Below are 23,352 nucleotides of genomic sequence, written 5' to 3'. Positions count from 1 at the left end.
CTGGATGTGTGCGGCCACAGGATGGGTTTGCAGCGATCGACCTGAAGGACGCCTACTCTTATGTCTCCGTTCTCCTTCGACTCAGACCGTACCTACGTTCTGCTGTCAGGGCGCGCGCATGTCAGTACGCTGTTCTCCCATTCGGGCTAGCCCTGTCTCCTCGCGCCTTCACAAGGTTGTTGAGGCAGCCCTTGTTCCTCCATGGGAACACGGGGTTCCCATCCTGAACTATCTCGGTGACTGGCTGTCTTAAGCTCACTCCTGAGACCAGGTTTGTGAATACAGGGACCCAGTGCTCCGGCACCTAGCTCGTCTGGGCCTTCGGGTCAACTGGGAAAGGAGTAAACTTTGCCCAGTGCAGGGGAGCTCTTTTCTCGGCATGGACTTGGTCGCCTTCTCCACTCAGCCATTAAACAAGAGTGCGGTCCCACTGAAATTGTTTCAGAGGCTCCTGGGGCATATGGCATCTGCAGCTGCGGCAACGCCGCTCGGATTGCTTCATATGTGACCGCTTCAGCTGTGGCTTCGCGATCGAGTCCCGAGGTGGGCATGGCATCATGGCACGCTCCGAGTTACAGTAACTCCGACCTGTCGTCAGACCTTCACCCCGTGGTGGAACCTCAGTTTCTACGGGCCGGTGTTCCCCTAGAACGAGTTTCCAGGCATGTTGTTGTCTCCACAGATGCCTCTTCCACGGGCTGAGGCGCCATGTGCAACGGACATACTGCCGCGGGCTCCTGGACAGGACCCCAGCGCCTTCTGCTTGTCAATTGCCTCGAGTTGCTGGCAGTACGCCTTGCCCTGCACCGTTTCCTCACGTTGCTCAGGGGTCAACACGTACTAGTCCGTTCAGACAATACCGCGACTGTAGTGTACATCAACCGTCAGGGTGGTCTACGCTCCCGCCGTATGTCGCAACTCGCACGCCACCTCCTCTTATGGAGTCAGAAGCACCTGAGGTCCCTTCGTGCTATCTACATTCCGGGAGATCGGAACTTTGCAGCCGACGAGCTGTCACGGTTTCGGCCCATCTCCGGCGAATGGAGACTCCATCCCCAGTCGGTTCAGCTGATTTGGGACCAGTTCGGGGACGCACAGATAGATCTGTTTGCCTCTCACGACTCGACCCATTGCGCCCTGTTCTATTCCCTGACCGAGGGCTCTCTCGGCACGGATGCACTGGCGCACAGCTGGCCGCGGGGCCTACGCAAATATGCGTTTCCCCCAGTGAGCCTTCTCGCACAGACCTTGTGCAAGATCAAGGAGGACAAGGAGCAGCTCATTCTGGTTGCGCCGTTTTGGCCCACCCGGACCTGGTTCTCCGAACTGGTACTCCTCGCGACAGCACCTCCTTGGCCAATTCCTCTGAGGAAGGATCTCCTTTCTCAGAGACGGGGCACCCTTTGGCACCCTCGACCCGATCTCTGGAGGCTCCACGTGTGGCTCCTGGACGGGACGAGGCAGGTTTGAGTACCCTGCCACCAGCGGTGGCGGCTACCATCACTTCCGCTAGAGCATCGTCCACGAGACATGTCTATGCGTTGAAGTGGAACCTCTTCGTCAACTGGTGCTCTTCTCGTCGAGAAGACCCCAGGAGATGCTTGATCTCTGTCGTGCTTTCCTTCCTGCAAGATGGGTTGGAGCGAAGGCTGTCTCCCTCCACCCTGAAGGTGTATGTGGCCGCTATCGCCGCATATCACGAAGCAGTTCAAGGTAAGTCTCTGGGGAAGCACGACCTGATCGTCAGGTTCCTGAGAGGAGTGAGGAGACTGAATCCTCCTCGCCCTCCTCTCGTTCCCTCTTGGGACCTCTCAGTGGTCTTAAATGCCCTGCAGAGGGCTCCCTTTGAGCCTCTGCAACCAGTTGAGCTTAAGTTACTGTCTATGAAGACAGCGCTCCTGGTTGCATTGGCCTCCATCAAGAGGGTAGGGGACCTGCACGCATTCTCCGTTGACGAAGCGTGCCTGGAATTCGGGCCCGGTCACTCTCACGTGATCCTGAGACCCCGGCCTGGATATGTGCCCAAGGTTCCCACCACTCCCTTCCGGGACCAGGTGGTGGACCTGCAAGCGCTGCCCCGGGAGGAGGCAGACCCAGCCTTGGCACTGCTCTGTCCAGTACGCGCTCTCCGCGCTTACGTAGACAGAACGCAGTGTTTCAGGACCTCAGACCAGCTCTTTGTCTGTTATGGTGGGAGACTGAAGGGAAAGGCTCTCTCAAAGCAGAGGTTGTCTCACTGGATAGTGGACGCAATTGCTTTGGCTTACCAACAGCAAGGCCGACCGTGCCCCCTTGGTGTGATAGCCCACTCCACTCGGAGTGTGGCTTCCTCTTGGGCTCTAGCACATGGCGCCTCGCTGGCAGACATTTGTAGAGCTGCAGGCTGGGCGACACCCAACACATTCGCCAGATTCTATAATCTCCGAGTGGAGCCTGTGTCCTCTCGTGCTGGACCCGCTCAGGTGTCTTCGCTTGCTCGCCATTCCACTCCACGGACTGGATACGTGCGATTATTCCTCAGGTGAGCCTTCCTCTTTGAAGCCCTGAGTTCCTCCTGCACTGTTGACGCTGGCGCCAGTGTCTATTGCCTGGGCGTCGGCTAGGTGCCTCCGTGTGCATGGTTCCTCCCTGAGTAACCCCCACATGTGTATTTCCACTGTAAGCCTCCTTGAGCATGTGTCTTTCCCTTGGCAAGCCATCTTGCCCTCCTGGAGTTGAAAGTTGCCACCCCTCGGGCTGGTCACTTCAGTGTTCCTCCATATGTAGCCCTCCGGCCATATGTGTATCTTAAGTCCTCCCTACGGGTAGGCATGCTGCGGCATATCTCCTCTGAGATATGCTTCCCAGTGTACCTTGGTATTCCTGTGTTAAGTAGGACTCCTTCGTCTGTGCCAGTATCACGACAGGGGGATCAGACTTTCGCAGGGCACTGGAAGACAGCTGTGAAGGTGGCGTGATTTCACGGGGACCCCCATTCGTCGTCATCCGACGTAACTCGGAGTGACTACGAAAGGGAACGTCTCGGTTACGTATGTAACCCTCGTTCCCTGAGTAGGGAACGGAGACGTTACGTCTCCCTGCCACTTCCGCTGTACCGCTGGGCAGACGCCTGAGTTCAGTCTCGGCTCCTCAGCGAAGACATACCTGCATGTTGCCGGCGTCCTCCTTTATACCCACGCGGTGGGGCGGAGATACGCTATGCAAATTCCGCAGACCCATGGCATTTCATCGCCATTGGCTCGTTTTGTAATACTCGAAGTCGATAGGTGTTCTAAGCGAAACCCCCATTCGTCGTCATCCGACGTAACGTCTCCGTTCCCTACTCAGGGAACGAGGGTTACATACGTAACCGAGACGTTTATATGTTATAAATCCAAGGAGACAGTCAGGCTGACGGAGAAGATTTCAGAATTAGAAACACGCATCCAAACTTTAATTGAGGATAGTAAGTGTGCTAGAGCTTTAGATACTATTTTGGATGCGCCTAGCATAGTGAACTCTTTACATGATTCGGTCCCGGCTGAATTATTGCCTGTGCAGCAAGGCAAATGGGTGACGGTGAGGGATCGCTCAAGTCGCGGATCAAAAAACCACTCTTCCGTTCCGATTACCATAACATATCGATTTGCCGACATATCGACTCAGTGAAACACCACCTGAGAATTCTGTTGATTGTGCCCTGGTAATTGGTGATTCGATCACACGGAACGTGAAAATAGGGACACCAGCCAACATAGTCACATATTGCCGGGAGCCAGAGCGCCTTACATCAAAGCAAATTTAAAAGTGCTGGCTAATGCTAATCGTAAATTCTCTAAGATTGTTATTCACGTCGGCACTAATGATGTTCGACTCCGCAAGTCGGAGATCACCAAAATTAATATTAAAGAGGTGTTTGAACTCGCAAATACGATGTCAGGCACTGTAATTTGCTCTGGCCCCCTTCCTGTTCGAAGCAGTGATGAGATAGTTAGCAGATTGTCATCACTCAATGGCTGGCTGTCTAAGTGGTGTCCGCTAAATAATATAGAATTCATAGACAATTGGAAAAGTTTTTGGGGCAAACCTGACCTGTTGAAAAGAGATGGTATTCATCCCTCCTGGGATGGTGCTGCTCTTCTCTCTAGTAATTTGGCTCATAGTCTTAGAGACAAAACATGACAATCTGGGGCTCAGGTCAGGAAGCAGACAGACTGGCTAAACCGACCGTCTGCTGGCGGCCTCTCGTCACCAAGGTCAGATAAATCCCATCACATAGAGCCTCTTTCACCTAGATATCATCATATAGAGACTGTGTCTTTTCCCCGAATTTGGAAATACAAAAAACTTCAGAACCCAATCCATCTAAGGTTAAAAATGTAATTGATATTCAACAAATAAAAAATAAATATAATACAGATGAACAAACGATAAAGCTTGGGTTGCTGAATATCCGATCCCTTACTTCAAAAGCGCTCATAGTTAATGATATGATTTCAGATTATAACCTAGATGTGCTGTGTATGACAGAAACCTGGCTAAAACCAAACGATTACATTACTTTAAATGAGTCCACCCCCCATGATTACTGGTATAAACATGAACCTCGCCTTAAAGGCAAAGGGGGAGGTGTTGCTGTAATTTATAGTAATATTTTCAAAACCACTAAAAAATCTAGTTTTAATATACTTATTTTGAAGTGTTGGTGCTTAATGTAAAAATATATAATGTAAACGATAAATCAAGTTTGAGAATTCTGCTGGCAACTGTATACAGGCCACCAGGGCACCATAAAGATTTTATCAAAGAATTTGCTGACTTTCTATCAGAATTAGTATTGACTTTAGATAAAGTCCTAATTGTTGGTGATTTTAATATACATGTAGATAATGAAAAATATGCAATGGGATTGGCATTTAAAGACATTCTTAACTCTATTGGAGTTAGACAATACGTCTAACCTACTCATTGTCGTAATCATACTCTAGATCTAATATTATCACATGGAATCAATGTTGATGCTGTTGAAATTCTGCAGCAGAGCGACGACATCTCAGATCATTATCTAGTCTCATGTAAATTACATTTAGCCAAGGCTGCAAAGCCAACTCCGTGTTACAAGTATTTTAGACCTATCACTTCTGCCACTAAAGATTGCTTTATCAATAATCTTCCTGATCAGTTTAATCATCTCAGCATCCCAGATAGCTTAGAAGAACCTGATATTGCAACAGAAACTTTTAACTCTCTCCTTTCCAGCACATTAAACACAGTTGCTCCGTTGCGCTTAAAGAAGTTTAAAGAAAATAGTCCAACGCCGTGGTACAACGAGCACACCCGGGCCCTTAAGACAGCAGTCTTAAACAGTCTTAAACACAGCAGTAATGACTTTATGAACTTCTTCACTTATAAGATTGATAATATTAAGGACAAAATTATAACTATGCAACCGTCTACTACAGCATCGCATCAGGGAGTGCATTATAGTCTCCCTGAGGTAAAATTTGATTCATTCATTGCCATAGGAGAGGAAGAATTTTGCAAACTCGTTTATTCATCTAAATCGACAACATGTATGTTAGACCCTATACCGACTAAACTATTGAAAGAGATGCTTCCAGAAGTCATAGATCCTCTTCTTAACATCATTTATTCGTCTTTGTCTCTGGGATACGTACCAAAAACCTTTAAGCTGGCTATGATTAAACCACTTGTTAAAAAAACGCAACTTGATCCTACAGAATTAGTCAATTACAGGCCGATCTCAAATCTACCTTTTCTATCAAAGATGTTAGAAAAAGCAGTATCCTCACAACTGTGTTCCTTTCTTGAAGGAAATGATATCTGCGAGGATTTCCAGTCCGGATTTAGACCACACCATAGCACTGAGACAGCTCTCATTGGAGTCACAAATGATTTGCTCTTATCATCCGATCGTGGTTGTATCTCTCTATTAGTGTTACTTGATCTTAGTGCTGCATTTGACACCATTGACCACAACATTCTCTTAAATAGACTAAAAAACTATGTTGGCATTAGTGGAATTGCATTAGCATGGTTTAAATCATATTTATCTGACCGCTATCAGTTTGTAGCAGTAAATGAAGAGATGTCTTATCGATCACAAGTTCAGTATGGCGTACCACAAGGCTCAGTTCTCGGACCGCTGCTTTTCACTCTGTACATGCTACCTTTAGGAGATATCATTAGGAAACATGGAATTAACTTTCACTGTTATGCTGATGATACTCCGCTCTATATTTCTTCCAAACCTAACGAAACTCACCAATTCACAAAATTATCGGAATGCATAGTTGATATCAAAAATTGGATGACTAGTAATTTCCTACTACTAAATTCTGAAAAAACAGAGATTCTAATTATTGTACAAAAAACTTCCACACGTAATAACCTAGAATACTGTTTAACACTTGATGGCTGCTCTGTTAAATCTTCGTTGTCAGTTAGGAACCTGGGTGTGTTCTTTGATACCAATCTTTCATTTGAAAGTCACGTGTCTAGTGTCTGTAAAACCGAATTTTTCCCTCTTAAAAATATATCTAAATTATGTCATATGCTCTTATTGACAAATGCGGAACAATTAGTTCATGTGTTCATGACATCAAGGCTAGATTATTGTAATCCTCTACTGGGTGGTTGCCCTGCACGCTTAATAAACAAACTACAGCTAGTTCAAAACGCAGCCGCTAGAGTTCTTACCAGAACCTGGAAGTACGACCATATTAGCCCGGTTCTGTCAACACTGCATTGGCTCCCTATTAAACATCGTATAAATTTAAAATATTGCTGATTACTTAAAAAGTACTAAATGGTTTAGCTCCCCAGTACTTGAGCGAGCTCTTAAAGCATTATAGTCCTTCACGTCTATTGCGATCTCAAAGTTTTGGCCAGTTAATAATACCTAGAATATCTAAATCGACTGCTGGCGGTAGATCCTTTTCCTATTTAGCACCAAAACTTTGGAACAATCTTCCTAACATTGTCAGTTCAAAGCTAGACAAAAAACACATCTCTTTGACCTAGCATTCACATAACACTCTATAGACTTCTATAATTCAATATTAGGCTGCTTAGATTAGGTCAGCCAGAACTGGGAACACTTCCCTTAAATCCTGATGTACTCGTTACATCATAAGAAGAATGGCATCTACGCTAATTTTAGTGTCTTTGTTTATCCCGAGGTTTTCCCGCAGCCTACTGGACCAGGCCGTTTCCAGATCTGACGAAGGACTTTCGCCTGGACCCGATGACAATGCAGTGCTGAAGTGCCAACTAGCCTCTCCCTATGGAGGATCCCTATACCACTCTACAGATAAAGCGTTGTGGATTTTTTTGGTTCGCGTACCTACCCGAAGTGATAAGATAAAATAAAATTCTGCATCAAAATTTATAGACAAGACAAGTAGTTTGTTTAGGCATGGTTTGTAAGGAATTACAAACCTTCGCACATATATTCAAAAGCACATAACTATAGAATAAATTCTTAATGCGCATGTGAACGCCATCAGCGTCTATCACAGGTTCGCATTTAAAGTCTGTTTAGAGAGAATGGTGTCGTCTTAGCGGCCCCTAATTTAATAACAATCTATCATTTAGACGGAAGTGAATCAATCAAAACTAACTTTGGCTGGAAAAAACATTTTTCAAGAACCACTATAAAACTAAACCAATCTCTTTTACCTTAAATTATATGTTTATCTCTGTAAAGCTGCTTTGAAACAATCTACATTGTTAAAAGCGCTATATAAATGAGGATGACTTGATTTGACTTAACTTCACTTCAGCGTCATCATTACGACACGGCATTGAATTCGGCTTTTTGTTCACACAGCGCGCGTTCCGGCACTGATCCCGGCAATGTTACTAGGTCCCCAACCCGGCATCGAGATCAACGCGCTGTGTGAAAGGGGCTTTATATGAAAAATAACAGGAGTGAGTTAAAGTAACAGGAGTGAGTAGAGTCCTCTGTTTTGTTGATTTAATATTGTAAATATTAGTTGATATAATACTAAGGTTTTAAGGATGGAATTACTTATATTGTAGACATAAGCATTAGCTTTACAATGTGAACACCAATCCACCATGTGAACGCCAGTCCACCACGAGGTGACTTAAACGTTTTGTCTTTGTCTTTCTTATATTTTGTAGAAGATGGAGAGAACCCATACTCTGCAGGTGCCAGTAACACTCATCTATGGCATATTGCAATGGAAGGAGCGAAACACACCCGCAAGCCTCTATTTTCCCCCTTTTTTGTCTTAACTTCCCTCTTTTTCCCTCCCTCTCTTTTCTTCTCTCTCTCATTCTTTCTCTTTCCACCTCCTTCTCTGTGAAGTACTACTAGGACAAAGTACATCACTTCAACACAGAAATCTTATGCACACACAGTCATGTACACTCTCTCTCATACACACACATGCACACACATATGGACACTCATTCCTGTTAACCTAATGTTCATTCCTGTTACTATTTTTTTTTCCTTTCTAAAAAAATAAAGTTAAACCACTGTTTTTATCAGTTTTGTTTGGTCCATTTATTCAATTGTTTAATAAATTAAATATAAAGAAAATTATAAACGAGGGTTCGGTCTTCTAAAAAATGGCTTTGTGGGGTTTCTTGTATTTTTTTGTCACAAATATCAATTATTTGAACATATAATTTCTTTAAAATAAACACCTTCTTGTGGGGGAAAAAGGAATTTTCTGGAAGAAAGGAATATCCGTCACCATCTTTCCTTTTCTACTACCTTTTATTATACCTAAAATTTATAGACAAGACAAGTAGTTTGTTTAGGCATGGTTTGTAAGGAATTACAAACCTGCGCACATATATTCAAACGCACATAACTATAGATTCAATTCTTAATGCGTATGTGAACGCCATCAGCGTCTATCACAGGTTCACGTTTAAAGTCTGTTTAGAGAGAACGGTGTCGTCTTAGCGGCCCCTAATTTAATAACAAATGATCATTTAGACGGAAGTGAATCAATCAAAACTAACTTTAGCTGGAAAAAACATTTTTCAAGAACCACTATAAAACCAAACCAATCTCTGTTACCTTAAATTATATGTTTATCTCTGTAAAGCTGCTTTGAAACAATCTACATTGATAAAAGCGCTATATAAATGAGGATGACTTGACTTGACTTGACTACCTGTGCTATAGAGAGGTTCAAGCATGTGCTTGACACACTGTCAAGTTACCTTCAATTATATAGCACTTTTAACAATATGGACTTGTTTCAAAGCAACTTTACAGTGATAATAGGAAATGAAAGTAACAGAGATTGTTTTGGCTTTACAGCAGCTCTAGAATAAAGTTATTGTCCAGCTAAAGTTCCAGCAACATGGAAACCTGTGGATGTCTATTTTGCCCTCCTGCGCACCCACCTACTGACATGACTGTTCGCCGAGGGGTTATGCAGCTGCAACACAAAAAGTGAGGGTACGGAACCTCTTGCATGTACCTAAGGGACACCAAAGTTTACCGATCGGTTGCCAAAAGACTTGGGCTAGGTACATACATCCTTAGTGATCGAAAGACATGGAATACTTCCCATCTCACTGCATTTCCATGCACACCAACAACTCCAGCTGAGAACACTGCTCACTACACAGCATTCATTCCACTAGACCTAAACGTGACGTTCTGAAGCCTAGCTGGTTAAATGACTGACACTTAGATCTGATGTGTGGATGTGTTTGCATTGTTGATATCATTCTGATGTTCTATTCTGTTTTTTAAAAAAGGGAAAATGTTGTGTTCGTGGGTAGAATTGTGTCGGGACTACTATTTTGAAAGAATGCTGTAAGGAAGTGTTGTGTAATGATGTAATGTGTGTGAAAACCGAAGTAATGAGTAAACAAAGTGGACAAAGTTCGGTCCTCATGTCTAGTGCTTTATTGTTTATGAAATTTTCTCTACTGACAGACACCACACCATTGTTGCAAGTTCCAAATTGACATTTTTGAATTAGTAACGAAGGCTTGGGCTCAACTGTCAACTGGAGATTTAAATCCATAGCGGAAGAAAGTAGTTCCTCACACAAGAAGGTTTTTTAAGACAATCCATGGTTGTTTCGTATTTATTTAAATACTTGCTCTGTTGAACTGTTGTATGAAAGCAATATAACACTCGTGATATAAACTAAGTAAATACAGACTACTACCGTAATAACCATTATTCACAATATTCTAAATAAACTAAGATATTCATGTTTTAATCCCTATACACTTCTGTGAATGTAGTGGCTCTTGCCTTTTATTGCCTACTGATTCAGCCCAATAATGTGAACAACATTTAATCAATGTTAATTCTTGTTTATGTCCTTAAATATAACACTCAAGAGTACACTCAATTGCAAAATATGTCATTTTATGATGCTGTTGCCCATCTGTGTATGAATTAATGTTTGATTATTTTAAATGTTCTTCACAAGCTCATTGCAATGCATTCTGGCATTTCCTTTTCTGAAACAAATATATGCAATACTGCATAATTGAGTTATTAAGATTGGGCTAATGGTGTTTACATGATGCATTTATAATCAGTCAGTCAGAGTCAGAGTTAACTAGAATAGGGTTGAACTTTAAACAGAAACTTTATTGTTAGGCATTCTTTGTTAGCCACAAAGCCGATAGTAGTTATGTAAAGAGGGTGTAATACAGGCCCGGGCAGAATCTGTGGGACATTTTTCTCTGCTGATTTTCAGGGAAAATCTGCATATTTTTCCAGAATGGTTTGAAATATGTCAAAATGTGTTAAACAGGACAGAGAGTATCCTGCTGAAGTGTTATTTGGAATTATTAAAAAGACAAAATATGTGATCTTTAAACATGTAAGATGTATTGGTTTGTTAAATGTCAGGTGTCCCGATTCTGTGGAAATCTACAAATGCTTTTTTCAAATTGTCTTTGTTTGGGTCTGGTTATAACCAATGTTTGTTTGTTTCAACAGGGTGATTAAAGTCACTGCAACTGGCTGTATTTATATGTATCTTTATTTGTAGAATAGACACTTCAAATGAGACATGACTGTGCAAATGACTTTTCATTTTGTATGCAAACACTGCTTTCATGAGGATCAAAGGTTTTTCAGTGACAGCTGGAGTTATAAGAGGGATTACAGAAAACGGTGAGTTTATGTGGGACAGTGGACACTGAGACAGGCAGAGACATAGTGTACCCTTGTATTTGCAATGGGAATGCAAATAGACTTAAAAACCAAAAAAATTAAAAAGGCTAACATGAAAAAGAAGCACATACATGCACAACTGTTTTCTTAGGTAACTCTGGCAACAGCTTTTGTTGCTGCTTTTCTGTCCCATGTCTCTGATGTTTCCTCTAGTTCCCTCCGGACATTTCATCATTGCCATGCCAACCACAGTGTGTGCTGGGAGTGTGTTACACCATAATGTAAGTAAAAACACAATCTGTCTGTAACCCACCGGTTAAATCATGACTTCTAATCAGTGTGTTTCCCTAACCTTTACCTGCATCTGCCCTATAGCCATGAGTACACTGAAGTGTGGACTGAAAATACGGGCAAATTTTCCACATCATTAATCTGAAATGGCAACAGAGACACAGCTGCTTGAGACAGAGACAATAGGTTAGAAACGGGTCAAATGTTGATGTTATCAGAGCAATCAGAAATGGCTTAGTTGGCAGGTAAGTTGGCAGGTAAGTCTGAGGTTCCTATAAAATCAGGTCTGTATACAGTATATTCATTACAAATCAAGGAAGCTATCAAAATGTACTCTAATAAAATAAGCCATCGTGCATTAAGGCAGTCATTACAAAGATATTTGGATACTTCTGATAGATATCAGCTGGTTTTTCATAGAAATGAATTGTAGCTTACTCCCTCAATCCTTAAGTCACTTGTGTGCTGATTCAACGGAAGTGTTTACTCAAGGGGACTAATTAATCCTGTGCCATTAGGTGTTTGTTACCTCTGGGGAGGAAGAGCCATGCAGTGCCAAACTAAAGCGCCTCACAAGTGTGGCCTGGAGGTGGATACTTGCATACCTATCTTTTACGATATCATCAGCTTGTGTCATGAGTGGTTTTCCCATTCAATTATATGATATGATAGAAGTCAAAAGATAACTGGTGACTTAAAAGCAGACAGTGTATTTGGAGAATCACCACGTATTTTGGCAAAATCCATTTCAAGGTTCACACAGAATTTGCAAAGACTGTGGGAGAAAAAGTGCAGAATTCTGTGGAATGGTTTCAAAAAATGCATTCTAGAACATGATGATTTTATATATTTTTTGTAGCGCGCTTACTCTTGTAAAGCTCTTCACCAAGATGCTAGAGTGTTGTGGGTGCTTGCTAGAACATGATGCAGTTGTCAGGGATTTGCCAGGTAGTCAGGAACCTGTGTGTGCTCTTTGATACCAATCTTTCATTTAAAAGTCATGTGTCTTGTATCTGTAAAACCGCATTTTTTTTCATCTCAAAAATATATCTAAATTACATCATATAATCTCAATGAAAAATTCAGAACAATTAGTTCATGCATTCATGACATCAAGACTAGATTATTGTAATGCTCTACTGGGTGGTTGCCCTGCACGCTTAATAAACAAACTACAGCTGGTCCAAAATGCAGCCGCTAGAGTTCTTACCAGTACCAGGAAGTATGACCATATTAGCCCGGTTCTGTCAACACTGCATTAGCTGCCTATTAAACATTGTATAAATTTTAAAATATTGCTGATTACTTACAAAGCACTAAATGGTTTAGCTCCCCAGTACTTGAGCGAGCTCTTAATGCATTATAGTCCGTCACGTCTATTGCAATCTCAAAATTCCGGCCAGTTGATAATACCTAGAATATCTAAATCGACCGCTGGCGTTAGATCCTTTTCCTATTTAGCACCAAAACTTTGGAACAATCTTCTTAAAGGGATAGTTCACCCAAAAATGAAAATTCTGTCAGTATTGACTCACCCTCATGTTGTTCCAACCCCGTAAGACCTTCGTTCATCTTCGGAACACGAATTAAGATATTTTTGATGAAATCTGAGAGCTGGACCACTCCTCCATACTCCTCCACAGGCTTCTTCAGGGATTGAACTTGCAGGCCCCGAAAAGTTATTAAAGACATTGTTAAAATAGTCCAAGTGACTACAGTGGCTCAATCTTAAGTTTATCAAACGACGAGAATACTTTTTGTGCGCAAAAAACTAAAATAACGACTTTATTTCAACTATTCATTTCCTTTTCTGTGGGCCTCGAGTCAGTTCACTAGTTTCGTACGCTTCTGTTGTTGTACGTCACACGCATCACACACATGACCAGCGTCGGCCAATAGTGAGCCTACGTGTGACGTATCTCTATGCTATTACACTAAGTTAACTGACTAGAGGCCCATAGAGAAGGAAATGAATAGTTGAAATAAAGTCGTTTTTTTGTTTTGTTTTTGCGCACAAAAAGTATTCTCGTCGTTTGATAAACTTAAGATTGAGCCACTGTAGTCACTTGGACTATTTTAACTATTTCTTTAATAACTTTTCGAGGCCGGCAAGTTCAATCCCTGAAGAGGCACTAGTGATCCAGCTCTCAGATTTCATCAAAAATATCTTAATAATACGTGTTCCGAGGATGAACGACGGTCTTACGGGGTTGGAATAACATGAGGGTGAGTAAATACTGACAGAATTTTCATTTTTGGGTGAACTATCCCTTAAACATTGTCCGGGAAGCAGACACACTCTGTCAGTTCAAATCTAGACTAAAAACACATCTCTTTGGCCTAACATACACATAACACATTATAGACTTCTATCATTCAATGTTAGGCTGCATAGTTTAGATCAGCCGGAACCGGGAACACTTCCCAAAAATCCTGATGTACTTGGTACATCATAAGAAGGATGGCGTCTACGCTAATATTAGTCTTTCTGTTTATCCCAAGGTTTACCGCAGTCTGCCAGATCCAGGCCGTACCCAGATCTGATGAAGGACCAGCCGCCTGGACACAACGACAACGCAGTCCTGAAGTGTCAACTTGTCTCTCTCCTGTGAAGGCCTCCTTCCCTTTACCTCTGTACAGATAAAACGTTGTCGGGTTAATTCGGTTCGCGTGGCTACGCAGACGCGACAAAAAAAACTGTATTATAAATTTTTAAGCCAGACAAGTAGTTTGTTGAGGGTTGATTTGTGAAGAAGGACTACACGCCTGCGCACATATATATTAAAACCGATACCTATCGACTGAACGCGTGATGTGCATGTGCGCGCCATCTGTGTTTTCGCGGGTTTGCGCTTTTGAGGTTTGTGCAGAGATAACGGATAATCGTTTGCACCTTCATACCTAGTTCAGGGAGTGCGTTCTCGACTCACCAGGCACTGTTTTGTGCGGATGGGTGGCCCGAGCGCGTTAAGGGTTTTTCTGTTAGAACGGTGTCGTGTTAAAAAGGTGTCTAAGTTAATAACTAATGATATTTTCAACGGAAGTGCATCCGTTCAAAACTAACTTTAGCTGGACAATAACTTTATCCTAGAGCTGTGGTAAAGCCTAAACAATCTGTTACGGTAATTTCTATTATCACTGTAAAGCTGCTTTGAAACAATCCATACTGTTAAAATCACTTTATAAATGAAGGTGACTTGACTAGTTGATATGGAGTTCTGAATGTTTGCTGGGTGGTTATTCGCCTAAAGGAGAAAGTTCAACTGAGTTGTTGCTCAACATACAATCATATGATGAAATGATGAGCTGTATACACACATGCTCATAACTAACGTCATCCAGACACATGGCATGTCAGGAATCTGGCAGGTATGTTCTATAGTGCAAGCCAAAGAGTACAGAAAGCAACTGGATTGTGTGGAATGTGAGTGAGATGAGATGAACTTCTCATCACAGAATCTCTGGATTATTCACATCCCTTCGGCTGAGCCAATCAAAGATTAGATGGGAAACAATCTAGCATTGCATTTGTGTCTTTATTTATGATCGTAAAATGAAATGAATCTGACATCATTGACTGTTTTGATTCCCTTGAAGGCATTCTGCTATGGATTTTGGAGTCATTAACCCAAATGGTAATTCGATTACATTTTACGCTGAATTTGAAGCTTAATTCTATACTGTGCCAATAAAGTCATGTGGTGAAAAATTGTCAAGCATTGAGTTGGACATGATCATTAAATCTAATTCTAGACGTTTATGCTGTTGCGTTTTGTAGAACTGTAAGTGGGGCTTTATTTGTAGTAAGCCTACGTGATTCAAGCCATGACTTCCCTCAGCTTGTGCAGCCTGTATGAAGTCTCATTGTCTCTGGAATTTATCAGGGGAAGTCTTGTACTGTCACTTCAAATGGCTAATCCTCAGCCAACTACACAGCTGGCCCTAGACCTGCTCTTACATGGGCCAAAATAAGTCAAACGGCCTTGACACTAATTTAGATTAAAGTACAAAGTTGCTCTGTCTGGCAATAAACCATCTATCTGGGGCATGAGTAATAAGCATGATCTTTACTACTTTACTACTTTGTAAATTTTCAGTCCTTCACTAATAAAAACCTTATGACAAAAGCCTTTACTTACATTTTGACCTCTGCTCTACTAATAATGGTGCTGACAAAATTACTTCCATGCCACAGGGAGCTGAGTCTAGTAAATTATATTGTTTCAAGCTTTCATTTGTCACATTTTGGAAAGTAAGGTAATGGTTCATTGACTTTGTGTTTAACATGAGTTCTGTGCAACAAGCATTCTGTGAATCTTGGAATTGTCATTAAACATCAAAAGCAGTAAAACATTCTAGTCCAGAGCTATTCATTAATAGCAGAAAAAAGCTAGAGGAAATTTTAATAGCTCTCTTTAGAGCTCAGGAGAATGGAACTCAGGAATATTTTAAGCTTCAACATATCATAGATGTTTCTATGAAAGATACAGAGGTAGATATATTAAATAAATATTAGAATTGGTCTTATCAGGGTTTGATGATAAATGTTTGTTCATATTAAAATAAAATATTTTTTAGCACAGATGGTCAGATTTTTGATTTGTTTGTTTTGAAAGAAGTCTCTTAAGCTCACTAAGTTTTCATTTATTTCATAAATACAGTCAAAAAGAGTAATGTTGTGAAATATCCTTACAATTTAAATAATTGTTTTCTATTTGAATATATTTTTAAATTGTAAATTTGATTTACTGCTCATTTACTGCTCAAGAAACATTTCTTATTATAAATGTTGAAAACAGCTTTTTTTAAAAACAGTAATACATTTGATGAATAGACATTTCAAAGGAGAAGCATATTTGAAACAGAATTATTTTGAAACAATGTTAAAGTTTTTACTGTCACCTTACTGTCATAATTATAAGCGCCCATGCTGAATTACAAAAAATCTTACTACATACCACAAATATTATTATAAGCCAAACCTCTTCATCTTGATGTGCCCAGACACCATTTTTTTGTAATATCTACAGTTTCAATGGTAATTTCTCATTATTGTTGTAATATTGTAACAAAAACATTAATAAAAAAAATTTAACTTTATTTTAAGGTGCCATTGTTACAGTGTAAATAAACATTTAAGTACTGAGAAATATTAAACAACTACATGCACTTACTATAGGGTTAGGGTAGGACTAGGAGTTGGTTGAGGGTTAGTTGCATGTATTCATGCATCATTTACTGCTATTACTATGGTAAGTACTTGTAACATATAACTTAGTTTGGATTGAAACATAACCCAGACATGATTCTTGACATGTTTCCCCAACTAGTTGATTTTAGACAGGACAAAGATCAATGTTACTGCCACGCAGGAAGCTGCAAATTCACATAGCGATACCCAGGCAATATAATATTCCCTGTTACAATCAGCCCTTTTATGAAGCTCACAAGAAGAGTTGACTCATTCTGGTGACTTGTGCAGACATGTTTGGTTGTCATGGTGAGAGATTGGCACAGATCCCAGGAGGTGATTCGCATGTGATTTGGAATGCAGGACAGAGTGTGTTCCCATGCAATTTCAATCACAAACCGTAGGCATTTTTCTGAGTGTTTCTTATTTTGTATACAGTAGGAGTGTATCTTCTGTCTATGTGTATGTGTGTGTAGAAATATGTACCTACAGTAACACATACTGAACCTGACCCTATGCTATGACTTGACGTGGGAGAGTGAAAGGAGTGGCATCAGTATGAGACTCTCCCATACTGTATGATGTTAAGAACTCACTCATCCTTTATCTCTTGCACTCCACCTCTCTCTCTCTCTCTCTCTCTCTCTCTCTCTCTCTCTCTCTCTCTCTCTCTCTCTCTCACTCACTCACTCACTCACACACACACACACACACACACACACACACACACACACACACACACACACACACACACACACACACACACACACACACACACACACACACACACACACACACACACACACACACACACACACACACACACACACACACACACACACGACTTTAAAGCCATACAGTACAAATAGCTTAACAAATATTCCGTCTTCCTAACACTGGTATTTTTCTTTAAAGTCTTAGTTTTTGTTACTGTGAATGCTTAAAGTCCGATGATAAATAATAAAGGTCTTTTTGCGGTCTTTAGTTGTCTTGTGTTTCTTGATCTGCCATTTTTGGAACATCAGTACACCTTTAGTACCGTGGGGGAAGTTGTAATTATCTGATTGATCAGTTTGAATGTCTCACATTTGCGTTTTAGTCATATGGTCAAGGAAGGGATAAAAGAAGATTGAACATTGCTCTTAGCTCTCTTCTTCTCTATATGCTCTTCTTAACACTGGGGCTTCTTTGCTCCGGCTCTATCTCTCTTTTCTAAACCCACTCTCTTTCTTTTCCTCTCTCAGGAAACATTCTACATATATGCTGGGTATGATTATTGGTATAGGTTTTTTTTAATCATTTTATCTTTTATTCATTTAGCTGACGCTTTTATCCAAAGCGACTTACAATTACTATATATGTCAGAGGTCGCACGCCTCTGGAGCACCTAGGGGTTATGCGTCTTGCTCAGGGACATATTGGTGTCTCACAGTGGATTCGAACCCAGGCCTCTCACACCAAAGGCATGTGTCTTATCCACTGATCTATTTGTAACTCTTTTAAGTGTAACCATAACCATTTTGTCATTAAACCCTTTTAATTACAAACGAGGTGCTTTTGATTCAGTATTAAATTTAATCTGCTACCTATTGCAATACAATATCGTCACACTATAGCAACGCTCTCCCACATATTTTGTTATTGTAACTGTGCTTATTTCCGTCGTAGCTGTAAGTAGCAGTAGTGGGTGGTTATCGAAAAGAAATGTACAATTTTCAACCATTTTGCTGATAATGCTTCTTTAGTCATTCGGCATTCTTGCAGCCTGAACCCCTGTAGGCAAACCACCCTTTGACACGGTATGGGTTTTGTGTCTTGTTCCTTGTTCTTGTCTGTCACGTGATCCCCTGTTTGTCATATGATCCTGCCATGTGTCTTATCATTTGTTAATTGTCTGATCATTGTCCACATGTGTTCCTTGTCTTGTAATTATTCAGTGTATTTAAAGGACAATTCCGGCCACAAATGAACCTAGGGCTAAATAACACATGGGTACCGAGTCGACCGTTCTCTGGGATGCGTTTTCATGATAATCGAATGTACCCAGTTTTAACGTTAGTTTTAGTAAAACCACAGATTAGCTTATAAGGCTAGTGTATGGGGCATCTACGATCTCTTTGTGTGTTTGCTTGTGCTTCGCATGAACAGTGTACTAATGAATTAATTAAGCGCCCCTTATCCCCCCCCCCCCCCCCCCCCAAAAAAAAAAAACAAAACAAAAAGAAACTGTTGGTGGATTGGCCCTTTACCAAAAAAGATAGTTTCTACTTTTTACATTGTGGTTTCATTCCCATAGTGAAATCTGCAATATACTGAGTAAGAAAAAGAACATTCAGAGCTGCAGTTGTTATCTTTGAATAATTCAGAACTAATTTACAATAAAAAAGTAGCAAAAGCTTGTATAAAATAAAGGAAATAAAGACTCTATTAGAAAATAATGCAAAATAATAGCTTATTAATAAACTAATTTGATAAGATTATGAGCCGTATCTCTCTGTACAAGTACTTCAGCGCTCTGCTTATCCTTACAATAACACTGAACCTGATTGCAGATACTTATGTAACCTAAATACACATGGCAGGCAACAAAACGTTAGTGTCAACACATGAGGATTTAGACAGGTCATAAAGACACCATTCAATCTATTTTACAGCCTCTCCCAAGACCACAAGAGCATGGGAATGGAATGAAGAAGAGAAACAAAAACAAAAACATACTTTCTGGCATGGTGAAATCTATTGATGTTTGAGAAATGTGTAAAAAAAAAAGAAAAGAAAAAAAAGGGTGAGATTAAGTTTCAAAGCATCTAGTTATGTTACGCCCGGAGGAGAATGGGAACGAAAATAAGTTTAAGTCAGAGTTCAGCAGAACTGCACCTGGAACTGCACATTTTTTATGTAACACCCTGATATGGCTGACAATATGCTATAGGCCTGACAATGACAAAGTCCAAGCTAACAATATGAATTTGTGCTGATATACAGGTTTGCTACTGTGAACACATAATTATATTCAGCACTGTACAGACCTCTGGCCCACTATGAGAGCAATCATTGTGGCACAATGTCAGCTGATAAATGAATAATCTCAGAATCAGTTGTAACCTCAGAACCAGTTGTAATCTAAAAGAGGTTTATGGTAGGCCAGAGTCTATTAGACCTGATCAAGGATTAGTTTGTTGTATGGCCATGACAAATCCAGTCTAATATAATCACCTAAATGCTTATGTATAAAAATGTGAATTTACTTTTAAGTAATTCCACACCTAAGGAAATAGTGCTTTTGGCAGATTATGTAAAATGATATACCCTCACATGAAATGAACTCCAATCATATCAGTAGCCAAAAAAAATGTTGTGCTATTTTACATGAACGTGAGATTGCCACTCATGGTGGCTGCCATGTTGAGATCATGTGACCAGCTGAATACTAATACATTTATAGAACACTTTCAGTTGCAGTGTAAATTAATCAAGGCTCAAAAGCATAACTGCAAATAGTGCAGTTTTAACAAAATGAAATGTTTTAGCAAAAACTTAAAATAGTACTATTTTGTGGGATACTACATTCACAACAAAAGTAAAAAAACAAACAGACAAATAAAAAATAAAAAATACAAGACTACTGTCGTAATGGCCTGCAGGGAAAAAAAATACTTAGTACACTTTTTAAGTCTTTTCTGAAGGGCATGAAAATATAAATAACTTTTACATGTGTTTAAAATAAAATACTATAGTTTAACATTTACCCCAGGTTTAAGCCTAGTCCCAGACTAAAATGCATGTTTGAGCTGTTTTAACTGAAAGCAACTTGCATTGACGTATCTTAAAATATGTCAGTGCCATTGTTTTGTCTCAAGATCCACAATGTGTTGCTGAGTGTCTCTCTTTTTTTACTAAAAAAGTTAATTAAGCCAATCGTTCATGTACTTTCCATTGGTTCTTTCACATTTATGTACTACAATGCATGTGTAGATTTTTTTTTTTGCTTGTGTCATATGTATGCATTTCCATATCTTAACTATTACCAAAGATTCGTATTGCGGTGCCACACTAAATACAGTGCTAAACACAGCACCTTTAATTAAAAGAGAAAAACAGCGCACTCTAGAGAGTAAACCTGAGTATTACAGAACTTATAGTGGTGTTAGTAATTAGAGCTGTGCTTCACTTTGTCTGACTAAACGTCTTTATTCCAGTCTTTATGCATCACTGTAATATATATCCTATTGTAGCATAATACATATAATATTTTATTAAAGTGCAATATCAATTCTATCACAACTACTGTGATAAAACATGGCTGAAGCGTATACTCATAATGAACTATATATGTTTATATGTGTGTGTTTACATCTATGTAGCCTACTATTAAACAGACCACATGGGATAGACTTAGGGCAGTGTGGTGTTCACTGATCTAATTTATTATCAAGTGTGCTTGCACAAGTGTGTGAAGTGAAGGTGTGAGAGTGTCAGCCTACAAGCTCATACTTTATATGCTAAATGTGGTCTAGAATTAAATCAGAATCGTAGCACAGAGTACTTATGAACAGAGATGATAGAAATATACTGACAGTAAATATGATCAAAGGAATATCAATACAATTTAAGCTCAACCGAATCTATTTAAGGCATAATGCTGCATACAACACAAAATTTATTTCCAGTCCTCCCTCATTTTCTTTATAGAAAAGGTAAAAAATCTTAGTAACAGTAAGGCAGTTGCAATCCATACACATTAAAATACTCTTTGTTTCTATAGTATAACCACAAGACATAAACAAATATGTATGTTGACATGATTTTACTGTGAGAAATTGCTTATGAACCTTTTCTGTCTAAAGTAGAGTTTAGCTCCATCCCTAATCAAAACACTTATATCTATAAGATAGTCTATAAGATATCTCACAGTCTTCAGAATTATGTAAAAATTACATGTAGATATGTTTGATTTGAGATGGAGCTAAACTTTTGCCCACCCTTGCCATAAAATTATGATTTAAACAGCTTTACAGTTCAAATATCACAGACATTTTACTGAAAGAGTTAATGTAAGAGCTTTTATAAAATTAGCTTCATACTTCTGCTTTTAAATAAAAATGAAAAAAGGCTCCAATCACTTCCATTGTAGGGCTTCTCCGTAACCTTGATTTCTGCCGCTTCTTTTTTTTTTCTTTTCTTTTGCAATACTGTACTTCCAAAGTGAACAAACCCATGCTCACAGAACCAGAAAAAAAATTGGCTTTGTTACTGTATATTGACATACAACACAGACATCAAACAATCAATATACATTTTTACAACTCTCGGTACAGGTTGTTGCTGGGCCCCCTCTGTTGAAATCATGTTCCAGGGGGTTCCTCATCGCATACCTTGGTGGTGGTGAGGGGGTGGCGTCACCACCTTTCGCCCCGCTAACAACGGCCCTGCCTGCTTGCACTGACGCTTTGACTCTGAGTGGCAAAGTACCGGCAACATGTGTGAAATGGCATGCAAAAGAGATTAAAATATAGAAGTACTGGTACTGCGTACTGGCCCACTTCGAGTACTGGTAATAATAAAAGTTTATCAAGACATCATTAACTTTGTCTTTGATTATCCATGCAAGGCTGGACTGGCTGCAAAGCAAGTCAAAATAATTTTTTGTGGTAATCAACATTATGCTACAAATGCTGTCGATTGAGCTTAACTTGTGTTGAAACAAGTATTTAAATGTTTATTGTCAGTGTACAAAATAATCAAACTCACCTCTGAGCTCCAGAGAGGCCCTGAATAATCTGTCCGTCCCCTAATCGCGCTCTCTTTGACTGTGTACACTGCTCCTTGGTCACAGATCTCCAGACTGGCGAGCTCTCGCATCAGATCTGACTGACTGACCGACCTGCGTTGCCTTGATAGGGGAGATGGGAAGATATGTCCAGTCCTAGAAGGCGAACGACCCCTTTGCCAATTAATTCGGGGAATTGGACCATTAACCTGCATCCTACTGTAGCTTTCACTCCGGCGGCCAATGTGCGACTCAGAATGGAGTACAGCTTTCCCACGTTCAAGCTCCTGAGGAAAGAACGGGACTCCTCGGGCGAGGCAAGGGCTGGGGTTCAGGTAGCGGGAGGTGGAAGGAGCATACCTGGAAAGCTGGGGTTGACCTCGGACAATATATCCCAGGGTGGGATCGTAGGGGTCATAGGAACTGTATGGGCTTAAGAGGGTCGAGCCAGTGGTGTATTTGGGGGGCGAGTAGACTGGAGACATGATCAAGATGTGGAGAGAAATCAGCCCCAAGGCGGAGAGAGCCAAACTGTCACAAAGACAAACACAGTCTGCTAGAAACAAAGCTAAAGAGTACTAAGCCTAATCAGACTAATGCTTTTTATTTCTGAGATTGTGTGCAAACCTTTCAGCCTCAGCAAATAATCTATATTAGGCTGTAAAATGTGGAAAACTTAGGGGAACTTATTTGTGTGTCTTGCAAATGCAAACACAAAGACAACATGATAAACATGACTTGTCTCAACTTTCAGTGTCAGTTGTGTGCAAGTAGGACAGTCAACTAGAGTAGAGTTACTAGAATATGTACACTAGGTAATTACTAGGTAATGTACACTGAGACTCAAAGGCTGAGGATGAATTTTATAATTCAAAAACATAGTTTTGGATTTTGGTTGGACAAAAAGAGAAATGCAGATGACTTCCACAACCTTCAAACTTCAGAAAATGGAGTTTCATCTCC

General features: G+C 40.5%; 1 protein-coding gene across 2 annotated transcripts in view; it reads right to left on the bottom strand.

The window, feature by feature from the left end:
* usp2b (ubiquitin specific peptidase 2b) overlaps positions 1–23,352 on the bottom strand; it is a 66,005-nt gene that overhangs the window by 40,981 nt on the left and 1,672 nt on the right. For both annotated transcript variants that reach the window (XM_077231896.1, XM_077231895.1), the window contains exon 2: positions 22,371–22,920. In XM_077231896.1, coding sequence (XP_077088011.1) covers positions 22,371–22,874 — 504 coding nt within the window. In that variant the 5' untranslated portion in view covers positions 22,875–22,920. The remainder of the gene's footprint in view (positions 1–22,370; positions 22,921–23,352) is intronic.

This window comes from Siphateles boraxobius, unplaced genomic scaffold (genome assembly GCF_051911475.1).
Source record: "Siphateles boraxobius isolate OS27281-9 unplaced genomic scaffold, OSU_SipBor_1 16, whole genome shotgun sequence".
Classification (NCBI taxonomy): domain Eukaryota; kingdom Metazoa; phylum Chordata; class Actinopteri; order Cypriniformes; family Leuciscidae; genus Siphateles; species Siphateles boraxobius.
The sequence above is the reverse complement of the archived record's forward strand: the minus strand, read 5'-3'. Positions and strand labels throughout refer to the sequence as shown.